Genomic DNA, 22244 nt, shown 5'->3' with positions numbered 1-22244 from the left:
GTTGCACATTCCTCCAAATTTGTTGGTTTGGTGACTAATACAAATGTTTAATCTGCGCCTGGATCTGCATCAAAACACAGATAGTGATTGGCAATCACGCTAAGTAGTTGATGGCAGCCATCGTTTTTGGAGAATGTCTAAATCCTGTCAGAGTCAGACTCATGATCACCAAGCCAGCACCATGTAAATGTATAATGTTATCCTTGTGTCACTTACCATGACCACATTTTGCAGCATGACTTACAATAAGCTCGTCATCTAAACTTGGGATACGTTCAGACTGCAGGCGAAAGTGGCCCAAGTCCGATTTTTGCTCATATGTGACACAGATCTTTTTTCAAAATGATGTAAACACACAAATGGAATCTGATCTTTTCAGTATCTGATTAGGACCACATAGAAAAATGGTCCTAAATCAGTTATAGGTCTAATTTTGTGCAGTGCATATCAGAATTCATGCCACTTTTATGTCACTCTAAATTTGCTATTTGTCAAAATTCTGCGCTGGCAGGAGTCACTTGGTGATTGAAAACACACCATCATCATCATCAGACGATCATCATCCGAAATTTGGGATGAAATCTGTCCCAGTTAAGCCATTTATGTCACAATCCCACCACTCTTGGCTCTGACTCTGCATTTTCATACAGAAGTAGCAGCCATTGCTCCACAAAAAGCCATAATTAAAAATTTGGCTCTCTTTCTCCCCGTCCTCATCCTTGTTATCGTCTGCTCACAAATTTGCTGGCTGCCATTGTACATCAACTTATAAATGGAACCATTAACGCTGACTTCAATGGCCTCCATGTTTGCTTTCGTACAACAGCGTGCTGTATTTATGTGGGTCAGTTCGGGATCTTAACTAGTTCGCACTTGTATCTGATATTATAGGAACAAAAGTATAGGAACAACTTGAACAAAAAAATCTGAATTAATTCTACAGTGAGCATTAAGGCTTGCAGTGTGAATGTGGCCTTGGAAACAACACATTAAGCGGAGGTTTACAACCAATACCAGCAAAACAAATGGCAACATTATCACCTGACTCATTCAGTGACTCATCAAAATACTGAATGAATGACTATTTCAAACCAAAAAAAAAAAAACATAATAAAAACAAACAAACAAGACAAAGAGAATGGTGTCCAAAAAGGAGTGGGTAAAAGTAAAACTGATATGTCCCTACCCTTTCTTACATTTCTTCTGTTAACTCATACATTGTTTCAACAAATTCCCATATTTATTTACAACTAACATACAACTATCCCCAGTCTATTTACCACCACATTGAATAAATAAGTAATAAACCCAGTTTATTTACAGTCCAAGTATTACCCAGTGTTACAAAATAAATATGCACTCCTCTAACTCGACATTTCCTCATCTGTATATCTGCCAAAAAATATATATTTTTTGCATAGTTTTTTAAATGTATTTATATTTATGCTTTGTTTCAACTCATCGTGCAGCCCAGTCCACAAGTCCACCCCATACACTGAAATACACAGACTCTTCGTCAGTCCCTCCAAGACCTCGCGACAAAAAAACCCTTGAATTTCCGGCCAATTTTGTCAAAAACTGTGATAAAAATTGCTGCATTTTTATGTGATTTTTTTGCAAGAAATTGCAGCGAATGACAAAAGGAGAAAAAAAAATTTGATTTTTTTTTTTTAACTACTACCTCCAAAAAAATAAGCCACGTTATCACTTGCTATAATAAACATACTGAATATTACAAAAATAGCTGCAAATGTTTTTTATAGTTCTCTTCTTTAGTTTTATTTAATCAGTTTCAAAGCATGGACTCCAATAATGTTGCAAAAAATCCTGAGTGAATATTGTAGCTCTCAAACCAGACAATGTGACTGTAAAACAACATGTAAGCTACATCGTATGTAAACATAACATTTTAATAAATTCAACACATATTGTATGCATTTAAACAGTGCAAATTCTTATGTCAATACAGAGCCTTTCTCCATACTGCAATGCCATCAGCGCATTTAATGACGGGCCTGATGACATTTCAAATGAAGTTGCATGCACGACAACTTCCGGTCAGCCAGAAAATGCGTAAAAACACAGAAAAATCGCGTGACTTTTGAAAAAATGCAAGCCCCTGCAAATATTGCGCACATTGTGTACCATCCTGATTGCTCTCTTTTGGAGGATGCACCAAATTTCTTAAAGATAAAATAACATTTTGGAGGCGTAGTTGAGGTACAGTTTATCAAGCATTTAGGCACAAATGGACATCACCTTAACAGTTTTTTCTTAAACCGAATAATCCAGGGCAAAAAAGGGTATTTTATAGTGGTGCTTAAAACATGGGCATGTGGTCGCATTATTAGATTTTGATCAGAACATGAAACTAATCACTCATTCCCTGCCCCAAACAATTTTAATTTACCCTGCTAACTTACACACAGACCAACAAAGAAGGCACAAACAACCTCTTTTGTGAAGATAATGAACTGCCCAAGCTAAATCCAGCTTTCATAATAATACATAACTGCTAGTCACAATTTATTGATTAAACTCACTTTCAAGTAACAACTGAATTCAGTGATTTCTATCCAAGAACATGATTTTCAGTTTTTCAGCTCAGTGAAGCAACCACATCGTTTGAGATAAGAGATGAATAATTATGCTGATGAACAGCATGATGATGAGCCAAGAAGTAGCTATGACCCATGGCTGTTCTGATTAACTGCTGAACATGGGCACAGAAGCACTCGGCTTAAATGTCTTCAACAATACATCGTGGTGTGTCTAGTTACTGCGGTCCATTTTGAGATAAAGTGAAAAACAGTATGTCTCACTTTGTGCCTTTGTGTCTTGCAGCAGAGTTGGGCTGAGCCACTCGTAGCTGTCAGACAGAACAGGGAGTCCCATTTGGAGATGGTGACACTGTAAATGTGACATTCCTTCATGCAACATTAACCCCAGAGTGAACTGCATGCACAATTGGTTATTAAACACTTCTGAAACACTCTGTTGGAGGCAATAGCTGTCCATTAACTAGTCAAGGCAATACATAATATGATGAGAAAAGGGTAGTTGGAAGGTCATCAAACATCTAGATAGATGTGTTGATGTAAAACATGTGGCTCTGGAAACAGGTAAAGAAAGTGGGGATGGCTTACAACAGGAAGTACATAATCTAATATAACTGCTGTCCTGTGGGTGTGTAAGTCTTGATGAAGGGGATTTGCATTAGGAAGTGATGTTTGAAATATTTCCTATGCCAGTGAGTGAGAGCTACTTCGCAGACTGCACAGAGATTAATGCGACAGAGATGTGGGAACATTTCTCCTGTTAGAGCCCTCTGGTTTAAAGAAGTTTTTGGTTAGCATGAGAAGGAAATTTACAACATTTCGCTTTTAGAAACTCAAATATTCCGTGACTCCATCGATTGATTCACCCCCCTTTTGTGAATCTAACAATTAAGTCTTTTTTTTAAACCCACATTACCTCATAGGCACAGGTTGAACAGTGTGATATCAGTGTAAAAACACCCTGATCTATTTTAGGACTCTCCCTTTGAGCCATCTTTATTTGTACAAACACATGTAATGAATATCGGTCACACCATCTGTCTGTGCTTTATTTACAACAATAGATATTGACATGGGTATCTATCAGTGACATGCAGACGTACGTTTGGTGGGGCAGACAAATGTGATATAGATCAGTTGGATAGGCTGGGTCTCTGTCAATGATTCACTCAATTAGCATACTGCATAGCAGGTAGATTGCGAGGGGAAGAATCAATACCCCCATTAATCCGCTAAAGAAAAGTTGTTTATACCTAATGAAACATACAGCCACATAAACGTGTTAAGTAATATGTGTTACTGTTTGTTTTATGAATTCACACCTTATTCCTTTTTCCCCAAGGTTTGGCTGAATTTCTTTCTTCACCATTGTTAACTCCGTTTTCATTGCAGGTTTCAAGGGGAAAGACTGCTCTGTGGATATTGACCTTTGCTCGTTCGGACTGTGCAGTGAACATACATTAATATGCGCAGAGACCAAGGATGGACAGAATGTGTCCTGCACGTGTGAAAGAGGTGAGAAAGACCTTTAACGGGTGTTTTATTTTTGACGCAGGTATATTAATGGTGGATAATGTATTTTTTTCATGCTTTAAGGTTAAGTTCACTAAAAGGAAAATGTGGCTGTACAGTAACTGCTGCAGCTTCAGGTGATAATTAGTTGTCTGTGGATCAAAAATGGAATCCATTTTTTTTTTTTTGTTTGTTTTATCAGATCAAGACTGTGTAATGGTTGAAATGCTTGGGGCATGGATGCAACGTAGGTGGGGCGATCTTTTTAAGATATATTTTGGAGCTTTCTGCCTTTATTTGATGGGACAGATACGGCGTGAAAGGGGGAGAAAGAGGGGGTATGACATGCTTTAAAGGGGCTCGGGTTGGAATTGAGCCCATGGCCGCTGCAGTAAGGACACAGCCTTTATACATGGGGTGCCTGCTCTACCAGGTGAGCGAGTGGGCACCCCGGCGGACTCCATATTTATAGCATGTGGTTGCCAGGCAGCTATCAAGTTTTCCCAAGTGATAATGCAGTTGGATATACAGGGCTATGTTAGCTGGTAGTGAAATAATTAGCTGGATCGTTTTAACTTCAGGATGCACTAATTTGATTGATTTATTTATATATTATGTGAAATGTAAAAACACCCACTGTGTTGCATTGCCTCTGGTTAAATAAGCTATTCATTTTCATCATTTGTAAACAGATTGTCTTCATTTTTTCACAAAGTTCTCTGTAGTTTTTATCTGATAGAGGGTTGTCTAGCTGCACGCAGAAAAAAAAGGAGACCAGCCACGTCCATTCCCCATGTATTATGGTTATAAGTGTTCTTCTTGTTAAGGTTGGGGTGAATACTCGGATGAACAAGTATCCGGTATGAATAATGCACTTTTTAAGAGTATCATTCAAGTATAATATGTAAATATCACTGTCATATATTTTGGTCGTGCCCTCTCCTGGCTGCCTACTGGAAGAATATCCGTCAGATCTCAGAGAAGGTGTTCAGAACCAATATCTCTTCCAGATTTGATGTTTTATATATATGCAGTATTCCACAGGAAGGTAGAACCCTCTTGAGAGCTGTGCTTGCTGCATGTAAGAAAGCCATAACTTGCAAGTGGTTGAAGCCCCAGGCTCCCTCAATTGAAGATAGACATAGTCCATCAAATATATACAATGGAGAGATTGACATATTCCCTCAGAATACAATAAGAGAAATTCCAGATGGCTGGACTTTATTAAACCCCAAAGACCAGAGTTCTGTGCATATTTTAAATGCTGCCAGTCCTCCTGTTTGTTCAGTTTAGTTCGATAATGTTCAACCTGTATGTATAAAAAAAAATGTGCTCAGAAGAAACTGCCACTTAGCAACACCAGATCTTTTTCTGAAAGGTGTTGTACAGTAAGTAAACATGCTGTCAACATTTCTTTTTAACAGATAAACAAACCAGCAAACAATCCTAACATGATTGGAGTCCAGGAGATCTTTGCAGAAGAGTCTTGGATTCTCATTCAGGAGAATTTGACAACACACATTTGGAAAAAAAAAAAAAAAGAAAATGATCTGAAGCCTCATACTGAGGCTGTTCTGTAAATAGTGTTACAGCAAATACAACTTCTGATCAACCAATATCAATTTCAGGCTCAAACTAACAACCTCTGGTTCGACCACACCCACTTCTGGTTTAAACCAGAAGTGGCCCTGATCACTTAGCAAGGAAATAACAACCCTTTATTGGTCCCCTGGCAACTAATATAAAATCTATACAGTAAATTTAGGCATCACTTTTGATTCTCAATTAAACTTCGAACCACATGTCAATAATCTCATTAAATCCTGTCACGTCCACGTAAGAAATATTATCAAAATCAAATCAGCTGTGTCCTTTTTCTGACCTAGAAAAGCTGATTCATGCTTTTGTATTCTCAACTACTGCAATGCACTGTTAGCATGCCTCAGTCAATCTTCAGTATCTCAGCTTCAGCTAGTACGGGATGCTGCAGCTCATATTTTAATAGAGACAAATCATAGGTCACATATCACCCCAATTCTCGACGTCCTCCATTGGTTCAGAATTTATTTTAAGATTTTCTTAATAACCTTTAAAGCTCAACATGGTTTAGTTGAGCTTCTGACCACCTATGCTCCAAGTCGTGACCTGAGATCCTCAAGCCTACCCTCACTAGTCATCCCTAGATCAAGGCTGGTAACTAGAGGTGACTGGGCTTTTGCATCAAGGCCCAGAGGCTCTGGAATTCTCTGCCTGAGGAGATTAGGCTGGTTAGCACATTACCTGTTTTTAAATCATTGCTTAAAACATATTTTTATATGAAAGCTTTCCCTTTTAATGCCTGTACTTTTGAGATTTTTGTGTTTCATATCCTTTGTATTGTTTTGTTGACTGTTTTAAAGTACAGATACAGATAATTTAGTTGGTTGAACACACACTGATACATGTGATAGTGTGCAGCTCATCCCTACTTCTCATGTTCTACTTGCTGTTAAATAAGTTCTCTTACTAGACTGTATATCAAAAATAGTTCCAAAAATTGGTGCACAGCTTTATCACACCTTCATATCCATCTGATAATCTTACGCTGATTTAAGATTAATTTGACAGTCCCTGCAGAAAAAAACCAACAATTTTGTTTGTGTGTCAGTAGCGTCCCCTTGATTCCACCTCCACGAGGATGACAGTGTTATCACAGCAGTAGCTGCCAGCAGTGACAGGGATAACACTGACAGGCGTAAGAGGAAGAGGCTTGACCTGTTAGATACTTTGAGGCTTGCCAGGGGTAACCAGGCTTCAGACTGTTGCAAGTGGAGGATATATGTGCAGTGTGTGACAGAGTGCCTGTATCGCACTGTGTGTACCTGCACAGGGAATCATGCAGCTTATTCCTGGGTCAGTTACGGTACTTGAATTGAAAACATTTTTTCCTGCCAAACCAATCATAATTCAGTCGTCACGGCTCCATACCAACTCTGCTATCTCTTTTCAAATGAATGGCTATTACATAGAAGTTCATGTAACCCAATCAATAACCCTAACTTCATTACTCCTGTTGCACTTATGCTTGGCGGATGTCAAAGTGAAGGATTGTGAGTGATTTCTTATGTAAATGAAAGCAACCTGCGGCGAGCTGCTCTCCCCAGATCACTTCTCAAGGGCAAACTGTGAGATGCTGTCTTGTCTAGATGTTTCAGGTCGGCAGTCTTGGCATCCATATTATCTACTGCTTGCCAACCTAATGTGTTGCAAAACATGTTACTCATACCCTCTCTCGCTATAGTGTATATCCCACGCTGTCAACTCTCTGACCCGGGATCTAGTGCTCACACTAAATCATATCCTTGAACTGAGAATGTTGGATGAACTCAAAATGGCCGATTTTGCATGTATAATTTGATTTGATTATGCCAAAAGAAAAAAAAACAAGAAGCACAGTCCTGGCTTGTTGTAGAGGTTTCTGGGGGAAATTCTTCCCAGATTTTTAAGTGATTAAACTCTTGAGGAGCAGATTTTGCAGGGCAATAATTGTGTTTTTATGACTAAGAAACTGTTGACAGCAGGTTTTTTTGTGTTTTACATTAGCATTTATTTCAAAGGAACAACTTTGCAAGACTTATTTTTGCCATAAAATTATTTGAGCTCCAAAAGCTGTTTGATCAAAAGCCCCACTTGGCATGAGACAGTTTTTGTCGTACCGCAGGTTTTAGCAATGCAGCAGTTGTTTGGTTGCTGTTCTTGTTTTTATATAACCCTACAGTATTGTTTTGGAGGGAAAACTGCTTATTCTGACTGTTCTTTTTATATTCATCCCCCCCCCCCCCCCCCTTCCTAATTGTGGAGAACATCTTAGGACCCTTATGCTCTGTTTGGTCCTCGGCTGACTGTGTGAAACATTCACACTGCAAACACATAACAAATACTCAATGGGAGATTCGTGTGAGGTTAACCCACACACAGCCTATAATGTGCCTTAAACACTGACATGTTTCTTCTCTTTAATAGCCTGCGTGGGTGTGTATGTGTGTGCGGTGCAAGTGCGTTTACACATGTGCACTGATGCATGTTATTTGTTTCATGTGGTTCCCTTTGTGTATAGATTGACTTTGATCTTAAAAATCACTGGATTTGGCTTGTTTAATGTAATAAATCAGAAGGGCAATGACTGGCTCTTATTAAACATGATTAAATGATCCAGTGAGCTGAGTCTGCATGTGCCCAGCGAGCTCTTTGAATCAATACAAGCTTTGAAAACCAGCTTTTGTTTGTGAAAACAAAGTCATGCTGATCCTAATTGGCTGAGGAATGAAACCAGGCTAAAAGGATTCCAATAACAGTGTCTTTTTTTATTTTTATTTTTTTACATATGCTGCAGGGTTTGGAGGGTCATTTTGTGAAGTAAATCTGGATGAGTGCAAGTCTAAACCCTGCCAGAATGGTGGTATTTGTGTGGACGGAATTGACCTGTATCAGTGCTTCTGCTCAGAGGGTAAGTTGCAATGCAATTAGATCCTCCAATAGCCGAGAAGATACGATTATGTGACTAATTCAGACCTTTGTGGGTGTTAGAAGTGTGCAACCAACCGGTTTCAGTCCTGGAGTTATGACCCTGGCTCAAATGAAAAAGCCATTCAGAAACACTTTTACAGTGATTCATTCTCCACTCTGTTGTTTTGTCCGTCTATTTCTTATTCCTCTGGATGAATGGACAAACAGAGATGAAAAGACATTGAGTTATTTCCACTGCAGCTACAGCTCAAATCTACAAGCAAAGCCGTCTTCCATTTGCTGCTGAAGTTCAACAGCCATACAAGGAAAAATCCATCTTTTAAAACTATCCAGGAAACAAATGCAGCCACAACTCATTTCTATTACAGTAACTAGTAAGGGTGTAAGGATACATTCATCAGGGCTGATATATTAATTCAGTCATCAACGATCCAGTATTATTAATGCGAAGCGAAAAGATTGATGTGTATTGTCGTCTTAAACATCCAGTGTGTAGGATGTAGTGGCATCTCGTAGTGACATTGCAGAACTGAAACTTCATCCCTGTGGCAAGCATGTGGAACTATGGTGGCCGACACAAAGATGCGAATGGCCCTATCCAGAGCCAGTGTTTGATTTACAGTGTTGTCGGATATATAGATGTAAACAGCTCCATCTAAGGTAATGAAAAACACAACATTTTTTATTTTTATTTTCCGGTGATTATGCATCATGCATTCATCATTCATTTTCTGTAACCACTTATCCTGTTAGGTGTCATGGGGGTGCTGGAGCCTATCCCAGCTGACACTGGGTGAGAGGTGGGGTACACCCTGGACAGGATGGCAGACACACATGGAGACAGACAACCATTCATGCTCACATTCATACCTACGAGAAATTTAGAGTCACCAGTTAACCTAACCTGGACTGTGGGAGGAAGCCGGAGTACCCTGCAAAAGTAACATACAAACTCTGCACAGCACCCTGAGGTTCTAACCTCCCACCCCAGGTTCGAAGCAGGAACCCTCTTGCTGTGAGGCGACAATGCTAGTTATTAAAATCGTCTACAAATTTAGCCAGTAGATGCCCCTAAATCTTACACAGTTTACCTTTAGATAAGACTTTATTTTGAAATTTCCATGGCACATCTGTGTCACCATTTCTGTCCAAGTACACCTCCTTCCTAATGGTGCGTTCGTTTTGTACTCGGAGGTCGGAAGTCGGAATGACATCACCTCGAAGTTGACAACAGTTTTTGCATTCTAGTTGAAAACGGTGGACAAGTCGTAAAAAAGCAACCATTCTACCGTTGACAGCCGTAGCCACTGTTAGCAATATCAGTTGATAACAACGCTCTATGTGGTATTTTGCACATACAGTCACAGAACAGTACTATGGGTATGGCTGACCTAATGTAAAACAAATAAGATAAAATTGCTATAAACAGTACTTTAGCAGAGTGTTTACTCACTATGTATGTGACCAGCAGCCATCTTGAATTCATAAGTCAGGGCTGATGCAGTTGCTCCGAGCTTCCGAGTTGGAAATACGATCTCATGGTGCGTTCGAGTTTAAACTTCCGACTGGGAACTGGGAATTTCCGACCTCCGAGTACAAAATGAACACATCATAAACATTTAAACAGTGCTAGCAGCCCAGCACCACATAGACAATGGTAAGTAGCAAAAAAGACCATTGGCAAATTTGCTGATATCTTCACATATCCATCACAGGCCCCTGAATTGAATCAAATCAAAACTGTATCATGGCACACTTTGTGATTTCAGTAAATATCGTAATAGATTGATAAGGTTCATACTGTCTATTTATTTAGAATATTTTAAGGTTTTCTTATATTCAGACATGGATGTAAGGAGATGTGTTTTACGTGCTTGACAGTTTCAACTGACACTCCAGTCTTCCTCAGAATTGTTATCCGATGTGCTGCTGACGTGTCATATATCAGCTGGTAGGCCTGACAGACCAATCAGAGTCTGTCAGGCCAACCCCGCCTCCCGCGTCGTTGTTCATTTTCTGGAGTAGGGAATCCCAGGTATGTGAGAGGGTGTACGCCCCGTCGTCCCGGTTGATGGTGCCGCTTGCCCGCTTCCTGATCTCAATGGCCTCTTTTATCCACTGTTTGAATTTATTGGTCATTGTTCAAGCAGGTAAAACACATCTCCTTACATCCTGTTCTGTCTGAATATAAGAAAACCTTAAAATATAGTAAATATCGTAGTCTTGTCCAAAGAATCAATATAATATTGTATCGTAATGAAGCTTGTGATTTCCACTCCTGGTAACTAGGTATGTAATCCCAGGTAAACTAAAAAATCCGTGCAAACCTAATCACATTTCCTACTGCATATTGATTTCAAATGTTTGGTACCAATTTATTTTATCAAAAAACACAACATTTAGAAATTACAAATTATTGCTGCCAAACGAAGAGACTCCTTCTTGCACATTACATTCCTCAGACTATTTCTTATATGTGGGCTCAGTTTGGTGCAATATGTCCTGTAAGCAACATCGACAACTCCCTTCATGCAGCTGGGGAATGTGCAAGGATTCAACTGTTTTTGCACAACTGAAAGAGGTTCTTGGTCCTTATCTTCTTTTTCACCCAACACCATGCCCTCAATGTGTCGACAACACAAGTTTATCTTCATGCAGGTACAGCCGTGTGCCTACAGGGTTGAGAGCTAAACAGAATGTTGCCCTATCCAAACACAACAGGTGATTTTGCTGATTAGCACACCTTGAGCCAAAGAACAGGAACTAATCAGTGGACTCTGTTGCTGTAGTGTTTGACTGGAATGAAAACCTGTATACTCTCAACAAGAGGTGTGTTTTTTGTAGCGTATGATGTTGATTGCTTCCTTTATTCATGGTGATTTTCTATTTAAACTCTCCAGTTTCCTGGTTTTCAGTCCAGTACCCAAAAGGTTAAACAATATTTGCTTTAAGTTTCCCCGATCACATAAAATCACTCCATCAGAAATTGTCACTCGCATCATTGGAGGAAAAAGGAGTAAATCTCAGCTATTTTTCCAATAATTTCTTGGTCCAGTTGACATCTTACCTGTGAGACATACCTCTGATTAAACCTTGATTGCGGGTGAAGCCTGTTATGCATTTTTAATGAAGTCAGGATAATTGTCAAATTTTATGACATGGAGAGAGGTGGAAATTGGTTCCATGGTCAGTTTGAGAAATGATGAGAATTTGACCTGCACCGATGGTGCTGATAGCCAAGCATTAGTCATGGGCCTCCTGTAGCTGCAGTGTGTGACAGTGCTAATGATAGTCATTTTGTAGCGTGACCATGCGGTGGAATATATTTATGGGGGACTAAAATGTCAGAAATTGGCAGCACTCACTTTTCCTTCATGACTTTAACCTTTTATTTTTAAAATATCAAATATGCTGATATAACTTAGGAATAATTGCTGTGAAGAAAATGACACACACAATATATGAGGAAATATAATTTATTTCCTCAAATACAGACTGTGGTGCAATCTACTCTCCGTGATATGTACTTGCTCACAGGCCTGCATTGAAAAGTCATGTAAAATGTCACAAAGGCAATAAATTGCTTTTGGGTGCAATTTGATACTAATTAGTATCTTTTCATGTCTGCTGTTTACTGATATTCACTGATGAGATTTCTCTTTCTCCCTCCATACCAGGGTTTGAGGGGTTGAACTGTGAAATCAACTATGATGAATGTGTCCACGGATACTGCGCCAATAATTCCACATGTATTGACCTGGTTGCAGACTATGAGTGCATCTGTCCTCCGGGCTTTGCCGGTGAGTTATCTATGTCATCATTTTCATAGTTTAGGCTTTAATGAATATAGCGCAGATTGATGACGCTTCAGTAGTGATAACCATCAAAGTGGTCTCATTGTCTAACGTAGCAGCTCATTCACCATTTACAGAATGACGGCAGCTGATTTAGTGTCAAGATATCTTTGTTTCTCCTTCTGCAGAAACTGAATTCATCATTAATTAAGTATTTATCCAAAGATATATTGGTTACAAAAATCTATAAAAGGTGCTGCAAATCTTTCATTAAAGCCAAGACAGGAATACTGATTCTGGTTGGCAAAATGCTAAGCTCATTTTGTCTCCAGTTTTATATTTGGTGTGGTATAAATAGAACCTTCAATGTATCCATCGCTCCCGTATGTTCGGTGAGCAGTGGTAGCGAGGGAGTTTTATGCATACAGTATTTTGTACTGTGACACTACAAGCAAGCACAAAACTAGACTAAAGCAACTGTGTGTGCCTGTGGGAACAAACTGCAATAGTACTAAGATATATAGAGCACTTATACTGTAGTATCACCCCTACTGGCTCCATTACTGAATGCACTGGCCAAATCCAAATGTCCACCCTCTGGACTCGTGGACTGAGACCTTGTCGACTTCAGTCATGGGTACTGCGATGTGTTCACCGTCATCACTTCAGGTCTGTGAGAGCGTGAGACTGCAAGCTGCTGATAGACAGTCCTCATGTGTCCTTCAATCATTTATTATATTATTAATCCTCACACAAGTTGATGGATCTTAGTATCTGCTTATCCGTCCCTGCAGATATCCAGATAGTAATCCAGTTAATAGGTTTTTCTTGTGAGTGAATTTATCCGCAACATTAAGCCTACACACATTGAAATGCAGAAATGTTTTTGTATAAGAACTGAACCATGGCTATATAATGTGGGTATTACTTACATACTTACAAGACCTTCTTTTAGAATATACTGTACAGTATTTATAGGGTAAGATGCAGAAATAAAATGCATTTTGATTACATCACTCATCTGTACTGTGATGTGGTTGAATATAATTTCTGCCCAACATGAGTCAGGTAGCATATAATTAGAGTTCTCCCTATGCTGATAACAGTAAAAAAGCCTCCAATACTGCCTAACATGTTGGATTGGGTATCGGAGAGAGTGAGTCTTTGCACCAATCTAATGCCATGTAATTTAGAAATTAACTTTAAAGTGGTGTCACACAGGGATAAAATGGCAGCTCTTCTGGAAATCAGTTCTTCCTTTGTAGTCTACACAGAAAGTTGCACTCACTACTACTACAACTACTGCTTTTTCTGTTAAAAAGGAGTTACTTTGTGGTTAAAAGTATAACGTTAGCTGTTAGCAAAATGTCAGCAATTTGGCAACTTTCTTCATGTTGAACAAAAGATTTAACTTGCGCCATCCCATATAACAATGACAGCACTCATTTCATTGTACGTTTTTTAATGGTGGTAATCTGTGTCTGTCTGTACCTTTGATTATTGAGAGAACCCAAAGACGAATTTCTACTGAGGTGGACAATAAAGTTATCTACTATCTGGATCTGGATGTCTTTTAATGGTATTTTATCAAAGGAATTGTTTACTATGAAAGGAACATCCTGCCATCACATTGCATGTTCCTCGTACCTGAGATTTCTGAGGTAATAATTAGAATATATCAGTTAAAATATGGATATTAGCCCACGTCTAATTTGTTGCTGTCATTACATTTCATTGCAATAATTCACAGTTAATTACTCTGTACAGGTAATTAAGGTAAGTATAGACAATAAGCCTAAATAATTAAGGCATCATTCACACCTTCTTACAGTACATTGTAAATAAATGCTCAATAGTGTACCTGTAACATGCTGTAAAATTGGATCATTTTAATTATTACAACATGATTTCATTGTATAAACGGCAGAGAACTAAAAGGACAAAAGGGTATCGGAACATCTCTACTTTTAATACAGCAATTGTTTTACTCACCCATAATAGATTTGTTTTGTTTGTTTAATCAGTAATTACAAAAACCACCGCCTCACTTCTCTATATTGCAATGCAGCCTCTCTGGAAGTCTGCAGACAGTCTCCCTAAGGCCCCATGTGGACTGGATGAATTGCGGATCAGGACAGCCCTCAAACTTCCCGTGAATGTGCCCGCAAAGTTTGTGATGCTGCAAATCCGGACAGTTGGCTTCGGCCATGTGTACCTCACGTCAAGCTAGTTCATTACACTAATGGTTGTCGCTCTCTGCAGTTAAACTTATTTTAGGCCAGGATATTAAGATGTCTCATTATGTTGGTGATGTGTTTGTTTTCTTAGTGTGTGTTGATTTTTATGGCACTCAATTAACAATCTTTATTTACTCATCAGGTAAGAATTGCTCCACATCTGTCTCCACGTGTGCATCAGATGTTGAGTTCTGCAAAAATGGAGGAACCTGCTTCTACAACTCGGCTGGGGAAATACAGTGTATTTGCCCTGCAGGTATTAAAGCACATTTATACGGTTGATTGGTAATGAAGCTCAGATTTGTTTTGATGCATGAATCAAGCTTTGCATTTGCTCTTATATTCAATACTACAGTAATTCCATTTTGAAATGTAGACACGCAACAGTGTGCTGAGGAAAAATAATACTAAGCTATATAATCATTATAACCACAGTGTGTCATGAGCTCTTCTGCGTTTATTCTGCATCAATCCCTCTTTTTTAAATTCAGCCCTAAATGCATTTGAAAACATATTAGTGTTGTTGATTACTGTGGTATCACCAGAACAGTCAAGTGAATACCATCAGAAAACACATGTATAAATCCATAATTTAGTTACAATGGGTGAAAAAAGCCACACATCACAGTGTTTTTCCTTAAGTAGGTTGTGTTCTGGTGCTGAAATCCCTCTTTGGTTCTAATGCTTTACGCTCTGGCTTGATAGAATATGTAAACCAGCAGGGAGGGAAAACTCTGGCAATGACAGCATCACGTGAAATCACAATCCCTGATCTTTGCCAGATGTGGGAAGTCAGGAGGATACTGTACACAGCACAGCACATCAGTCACTACTTTGATCCCACCTCTTACAGGATACCATGGCAATGAATGCTCCTCATCTGTGAAGCAGTGTGTGTCAAATCCTTGCGACCCCGAGGGAACTCTCTTCTGTGAAGAGCTGGCAAAGACTTATAGATGTGTGTGTCAACATGGGTACTCTGGGCCGCACTGCAAAACACCTATAAACCACTGTGTTGATGGCCTGTGTCAACACGGTTCAGCGTGTGTGGATCTATCAAGAGGGTTCAAGTGTGATTGTTTACCAGGTAGGTTCACCATCCAGCAGCGGCTTGTCTCAAATGGAGGCAATTCCTCGAATGAATCATGTATATAGCAGACACACTCCCTGGTTTGATGCTTTCACTTGTTCAGCTTCCCTCTCCGTAGGAGTCTAATCTCTTTGGCCTTAAGCAACAACACGTAACAGCCTTATGAAATGTGTAAGTCAGGGCTCAGTTGATCAGGTTGTGAGCTGACTTCAAAGCGGCGAGGATGCTTGGAATTTACCCACTTTGGATCTGGATGTCTTCTAATGGTATTTTATCAAAGGAATTGTTTACTATCAAAGGGATATCCTGCCATTACATAGCATGCTGCTCTTATCTAATATCTCTGAGGTAATAATTAGAATATATCAGCTGAAATATGGAAATTGTCTTATGTCTAATTTGTTGCTGTCATTACATTTCATTGCAATAATTCACAGTTAATTACTCAGTACAGGTAATTAAGGTAATTATAGATAATAAGTATAAATAAATACATCATTCACATAGTATTTGACAATATTATTTCATAGTATAGATTGTAGAGAACTACCATTTTGTACCCACAGTTACCAAATTTAACAATAAGTTACCATCCCTCTCAGCTTACTAGAAGTGAACAATGTTTGTGATACATGCTGGTTTTATGTTTAAAGGTACACCTTGGAGTTTCCTTGTAAACAAAATTATGTTTGTATTAAGCATTTTCTACAAAAGAATGCATTATTTGTTTCTTTAGAGCAAAAAACACGAGATTTATTTACTTCCTGATAAAAGGTTTACGAAACCAATTTTGTGACTATGATAAAATTTACATCCATGTTTGCTAACTAGCAGTCTTCTTCCCTGGCTCACACATTACTGCTACCAAATATTGAACTGTAAAAGCATATAGGTCCTTTTGCAGGAGATCAAATCAAAATAGTGACTTATTAATAATATAATGATAATAATAATAATAATAATGCTACTGCTGTTTTGTCATTAATTGATATCAAAGTAAATGCACATTTTGTCATTTACTTGTTCATTAGAAGGAAAGGAAAGACAGCAAATCAAATAGTTGTTGGTTTTGCTCTTTAGTAACTATCTAAGTCCTCCTTCATTTAAAAAAAAATGTTTTTCTTTTGTTTATATCACCTAAAATGTCTGACCTTGACTACCCCCCTAAGATCTGAACTTTTGTTTGGTATGCATTTGTAATTTCTCCTAGCTATTTGGGATCAATAGGACCCGATAAGTATAAAAGACCTGTCCCAATGTCCTCAAACGAGACGATAATTAAGTCCTAATGTCGGCAAACGAGTAGTTACTAATTAAGTTTTTTATCTTGTTACTGTTGCTAAAATTGGTCAAATTTGTTGCCGTAGCAAACTACAAACATTATTAAGCATAAAAAAACAAGTTTCAACCATAAAGTGATATCAGGTTTAGGACCTTGTCCTCTTTTGTGTCGGAATTCTGCGGCAGACTTGCCATCTTGTTTTTACATGGCTTAATGTATTGTCCTCTTATTACCACTAGATGGCACAGAAAAAATGTCCACGAATGAGGACAAGAGGTCTGAGTAAAGTAGAATGTAGTATAAGGTCAAGTGTCATTTGTGGACACAGGATCTCAGGGGGTTAAAATGACTTGTATCTGTCCATAGTTTGTCACTAGAGAAGTAATTTCTCTATGCAGAAGAAACAGGCCCATTTCAGAGTTGTTGTTTTTTTAAACTTTTTATGTGGAAAAACTTTGTTAAACAAAATGTAAATCAAAGTGTTTTTACATACTTTGAAACAGCTCTTGACGGGGACTTTTAAGGACTAACCATATGATCACTACCAAGGATCTTTACAAGGCGGTGTTAACATCCGACAGGCATTCCTTTTCAGGATTGTCCTCTGAAATTGAGAGCTCCTATAGAATATGTTGTCTTCTCTCTGCAGGTTTAACAGGCCAGTTTTGTGAGATAAACATTGATGATTGTGAAGAAAAGCCGTGTGGAGCGCTGAGTATTTGTAAAGACGCTCTCGATGGCTACAATTGCTTCTGTGCGCCTGGATTTATTGGTAAGTGAAAGCTATCTTGAATGTTATTTTTTGTGAGTTAAAGTGACATTTTTATTCACAGAGGCAATGTGTCAACATGCTGTGTGCCTTTCATACCTTCTAAGGAAATAACTGTGAGATTGAAGTGAATGAATGTCTCAGCCAGCCTTGTCGAAATGGAGGCTCCTGCATTGATGAGCTCAACTCTTTCAGCTGCCAGTGTCCTCTCGGAATCACAGGTATTTTATACGCTTTACTGTGACTGTGTTTGTTTGTACAACACTGCTCAAACTTTCATGTGATCAGTGATGAGAGGAAGACAACTTTGCTTCCACTCATCATGCCAGTGTGCTTAGAAACATGGATAAAGGCATGTAAATTAAGAGAGAACATTAAGTGTTGTTGATGCACATTTGCAACTATCATGTCTCTTTTAATCAGATTTTTAAACCTCAAATACAACCAAATTAGACATTTAAACTTACACCTGTGGGTGTTTTAACTCTTAGGTGATCAGCATGGAACTCAAATAATACACTCAAAGATGGTAAATGAATGAAGCTTGAATTAACTAGAATTTTTTTTTATGTTTTTATAAAAGATACATTAATTTCAAATAAATTAGAGAAATTCTTATTCACATTTGGCTATTTTTTTTTTTTTTTTTAAGAATTTTTTTTTGGCTTTTGCCTTTATTTAGTACATTGATTGTAAGGAACAAAATGAGACTTGTTTTTACCCATTTTTATTCAGATATCTTGAGGTGAGACTTATGGTCTCTATGACCACCGCCTGGTCCTAGGGACTGGCAGACACGGGTGGACCTGGCTGTTTAGAGAAGACAGGCTGTGTCAGCTCTGTCCTCAGAGACGGGTGGAGACAGAGCAACATTTCCTGCTACAGTGTAGCACATATAAGGAGACAACAGAACCAAGATCTTTACAAAAATTAAATGTAAACTCCAAGATCTTGATTCACTCTCTGACCAGACTAAAATGCTACTTGGAGAAAATAGCGTCAGCGCCACAGATGCAGCGAGATATGTCAGTGCATGTCACAGCCTAAGAGACAATCGACACAACAATATATAGTTCATCTCATCACAGATCACACTCTGCCCTTTTATGCACTCTTTCACTTGGTTAGTTTTTATTTCCTTGAAAATGTACATCTAAGATGTTGTAATTATACATTGTTTCTGGATTTTCACTGTCTTGAATTATAACTGTGCTTTGGCAACACATTAAAAATGTCATGCCAATAAAGCTTATTGAATTGATTTGAGGTAAAGGGAGCCCTCTGCAAATGGACATGCCAATTGTCCCCCTCATTAAAATTTAGCCTAACTTTGGGATGTTATTTTGCCCCCTTCCTGATAAGCTACACCAACATGGTTGGTACCAATTAATGCCTTAGGTTAACTAGTTGCCAGGATACCAGCTAGCTAAAAAATGAGTATGCAACAGTCTCTTAACAACAGTAACGTTGGCCTCCAATTATTTTTGGCCAGGGGTGGCCACCGGGAGGGTCAGCATGTCACATGCCATGGCAAACAGAACATCTTACTAATAAATTACAAAGAAAAAAGTGAATTCCTGCATATACTTATTACCTCTGCATTGATTTAATATAAGTGTGTCGATGTTCTGGTCGCTTGCACCTTGCTCAAGATGGAGCCATGTGACTGAAGTGTTGACAGTTTTTAATAAATCAATGCAGAGCTGATAAGCGTGTGCAGGTGTATGCTTATTTTTCTTTGAAATTTGATCTCTGCAGATTAGATCCTTTACACCACAAAGCAGAAGAAGCAAGTAGTGTGTATGTGACCTCCACTCATCTAAGTCTATGGTATAAACATTCTTGCTAAATGTGAACTTTTGACTTATCCCCATATAAATCTGCTAACCCCACTCAAATATTCATTAAACAGGGCGATTGGTTTGATTTGGAACACGGACGGCTCATATCAGATTTCAGGAAAATCAAAGAGGCAAGAGCTCTGCTCACAGCCAAACTGTGGAAATCATATTAGAGTCCATATACCTTTCATGCTGGGGGCTGGATCTGAGGAGTTTAACTCACTTTACTTAATCTTTTATAGTCACACCTCTTGTTCTTTTTCTCCTTAAACTACAGGTGGTACTGTAAATGTATTGTAGGAATGGAAATACATACCACACTCCGAATGTCAATCTGCAAGTTTTCAAGAATTCATGACAACAAATTATTTTTTGATTACGTTCCATCCAACCTTGATTTCTCTCAATAACGAAAACCTTTTACTGAAGCACAGTTACAGAGGAATCACAGGAATCCCATCAGGGCAGTATTTTTTTCGGTGTGTAGAGGGAAGCGGCTGGTTCTGCTCATAGTATGTGTGTGGCTGGTGATGTGCTTACTTGTGCAGGTGTCTTAGATTAGACACAATTTCTGTACATTTACTACAGTCAGAGTAGATACTTAGATGGATGATACAGCTGAGAAGAAAACATATTTGAGCACCTAAACAAAATATAATCCATAGACTATACGGTAGTTGTAGGAGTTGTAATATTTTCTCTCTGCAAAGAAATATAAATATATATATATGTGTCAATCAAGTAAAATACTTAATCGCGATAAACTGCATGATTGTCCATAGTGATGATGACAAATACTGCCCAGAATATTGTCTAGAATAACGTCAAAGGTACTGCATGCTCAAAAAATACGCTGAAAGCCTACAGTACCATGGCAAACTCAAGCCCAACAAGTAACAACAGATGGACACATTGACCAAAATATCGCATTACTTAGTAATACTTACACAATGTAGTGTCCAACTTTACACTTGTAAAGGTTAACTTAACACCCCCTGATTTTTAACAGCTCAATGTACTATGGTGGTAACTCAATTCACATCGACAGAAAATGCAAATAACTTAAGTAATAATGCAACTTGTCGTGAGCAATATCAGGCAGGTCTTTGAATCTAAACTTGCCATCAAAAGATGCCTTTCTTTATCCATTTCTGCTAACAGAGGTTTGTTTCTGCTTGCCATCCACATTACTGCTGCATCGCTTCCCGATTTCCCAAACTACAGAGTGGGCCGAGGGTCATAATTACAGATATGTTTGGAAAGGTCAAATCAACCAAACTAGCACCCCACCACTAGACCCTGGGGGCTAACAGAATAAACAAAACCGCAGCAATTTCAGATTTTTCTTGACATCAGTTGTTCTTACCCATATTGAGGCTAAAATATAATATTTATCTTCAGGGTGTTAATAGAGGAGTCATTAGAAATCCAGTGGGTTCAGAGCTGTCAGAGCCTGAATATGTTAAGCAAATTGAAGGGCATTACACTATTAAATTAAACTTTTGTGCAAGTAGAAGCAAGTGGCCTGATGGTGGACATATGTGACCAAACTAGCACCTAGTTTGGTATTAGGAGTCATCCACTGGGGTCCAGCATCCATATCAAATTGCAAAATGTTGTTTTCAGTGCTGTGTGTTCAAAGCTGGCTATTTGACTGGAAGTGGAGGTTTATCCCACAGGAAGCATTAGTTTAATTTCATGGTCAGATTTTGGCAGTAGAGGAAAGTCATGCAGCAGTAAGCATCCTCTAGGAACCATGAATGTCCATACCAAATTTCATGATTATCAGGCCAATACTCAGTGTGTCTTGATTGATTTTTGTAGTTAAAGGTGCATAGAATATCTCCTAAGAAGATGTAATCATTGTGAAAAGTTAAACTGTTCCTTTTTAAGTGTCAGCTGTTCAGACTCTGAGACTAGACAGAAACAAATAATGATGTGTTTACATACAGTACAGCCGATAAGTGACCAAACCTGTAGTAATAGTTTTGCTGAAACTGCACTTCTGTTCGTAATAACTGGATTTATAAAAATCTTTGCAAGTCCCCAGAGGCTTTCAGAGAAATCGAAATGTTTTTGGCTTCATTAAGCATCAGTATTGATAACGTCTCTCAGAGAACCTCAGTGTTTAAACAGTGAACTCATGCCGACCTTCAGGCCACATCAGGTCACATGGGAGGCAATGAGGTTACACAACAAGCTGTGTTTAGACCTTCTGCAGTGCTACAACAGCAGCGCAAACACTACACTGTGATTACATGCAGTGATGCTGTAATTCAAATACCTCTTCTCACTCTGACATTTCACACTATATAATAGCCTCCTTCAAAGCTTACAGAGACTGAATGTGTGAAATAGTGATAATGCACAGAAAAAAAAATCATCTCACGGCTTAGTTTGTGTGAAGCTGATCTGCTTTGTATTTCCAGAGTAAACACATTAGCAGGGAAACACAGAGAGAATAATTTATATTCTGTATTACATGGACTATTTTCTGTGTCATATACAATATAGAAATAGATAGAAATCAACTGCAGAGTGTGCTGTCAGGACAGAAAGATGACAGCCTCTTGATGTATTTTTTTTCTTCAAGGAACCACTTTGTTAAAACTTGATTTAAAGCCCTCAATTGTTGCATATCCAAAACAAAATATC

At 38.5% G+C, this 22244-nt stretch overlaps 1 protein-coding gene across 1 annotated transcript in view; it reads left to right on the top strand.

Moving 5' to 3' along the window:
* eys (EGF-like photoreceptor maintenance factor) overlaps positions 1–22244 on the top strand; it is a 218546-nt gene that overhangs the window by 39504 nt on the left and 156798 nt on the right. The window contains exons 12-18 of the mRNA XM_078176251.1: positions 3951–4073; positions 8443–8556; positions 12254–12376; positions 14750–14863; positions 15461–15694; positions 17629–17751; positions 17856–17969. Of these exons, the coding sequence (XP_078032377.1) occupies positions 3951–4073; positions 8443–8556; positions 12254–12376; positions 14750–14863; positions 15461–15694; positions 17629–17751; positions 17856–17969 (945 nt within the window). The remainder of the gene's footprint in view (positions 1–3950; positions 4074–8442; positions 8557–12253; positions 12377–14749; positions 14864–15460; positions 15695–17628; positions 17752–17855; positions 17970–22244) is intronic.

Source organism: Epinephelus lanceolatus, chromosome 17 (assembly GCF_041903045.1).
Source record: "Epinephelus lanceolatus isolate andai-2023 chromosome 17, ASM4190304v1, whole genome shotgun sequence".
In the NCBI taxonomy this organism is placed as follows: domain Eukaryota; kingdom Metazoa; phylum Chordata; class Actinopteri; order Perciformes; family Serranidae; genus Epinephelus; species Epinephelus lanceolatus.
Note: the sequence above shows the minus strand (reverse complement) of the source record. Positions and strands in the feature narration are given on the sequence as shown.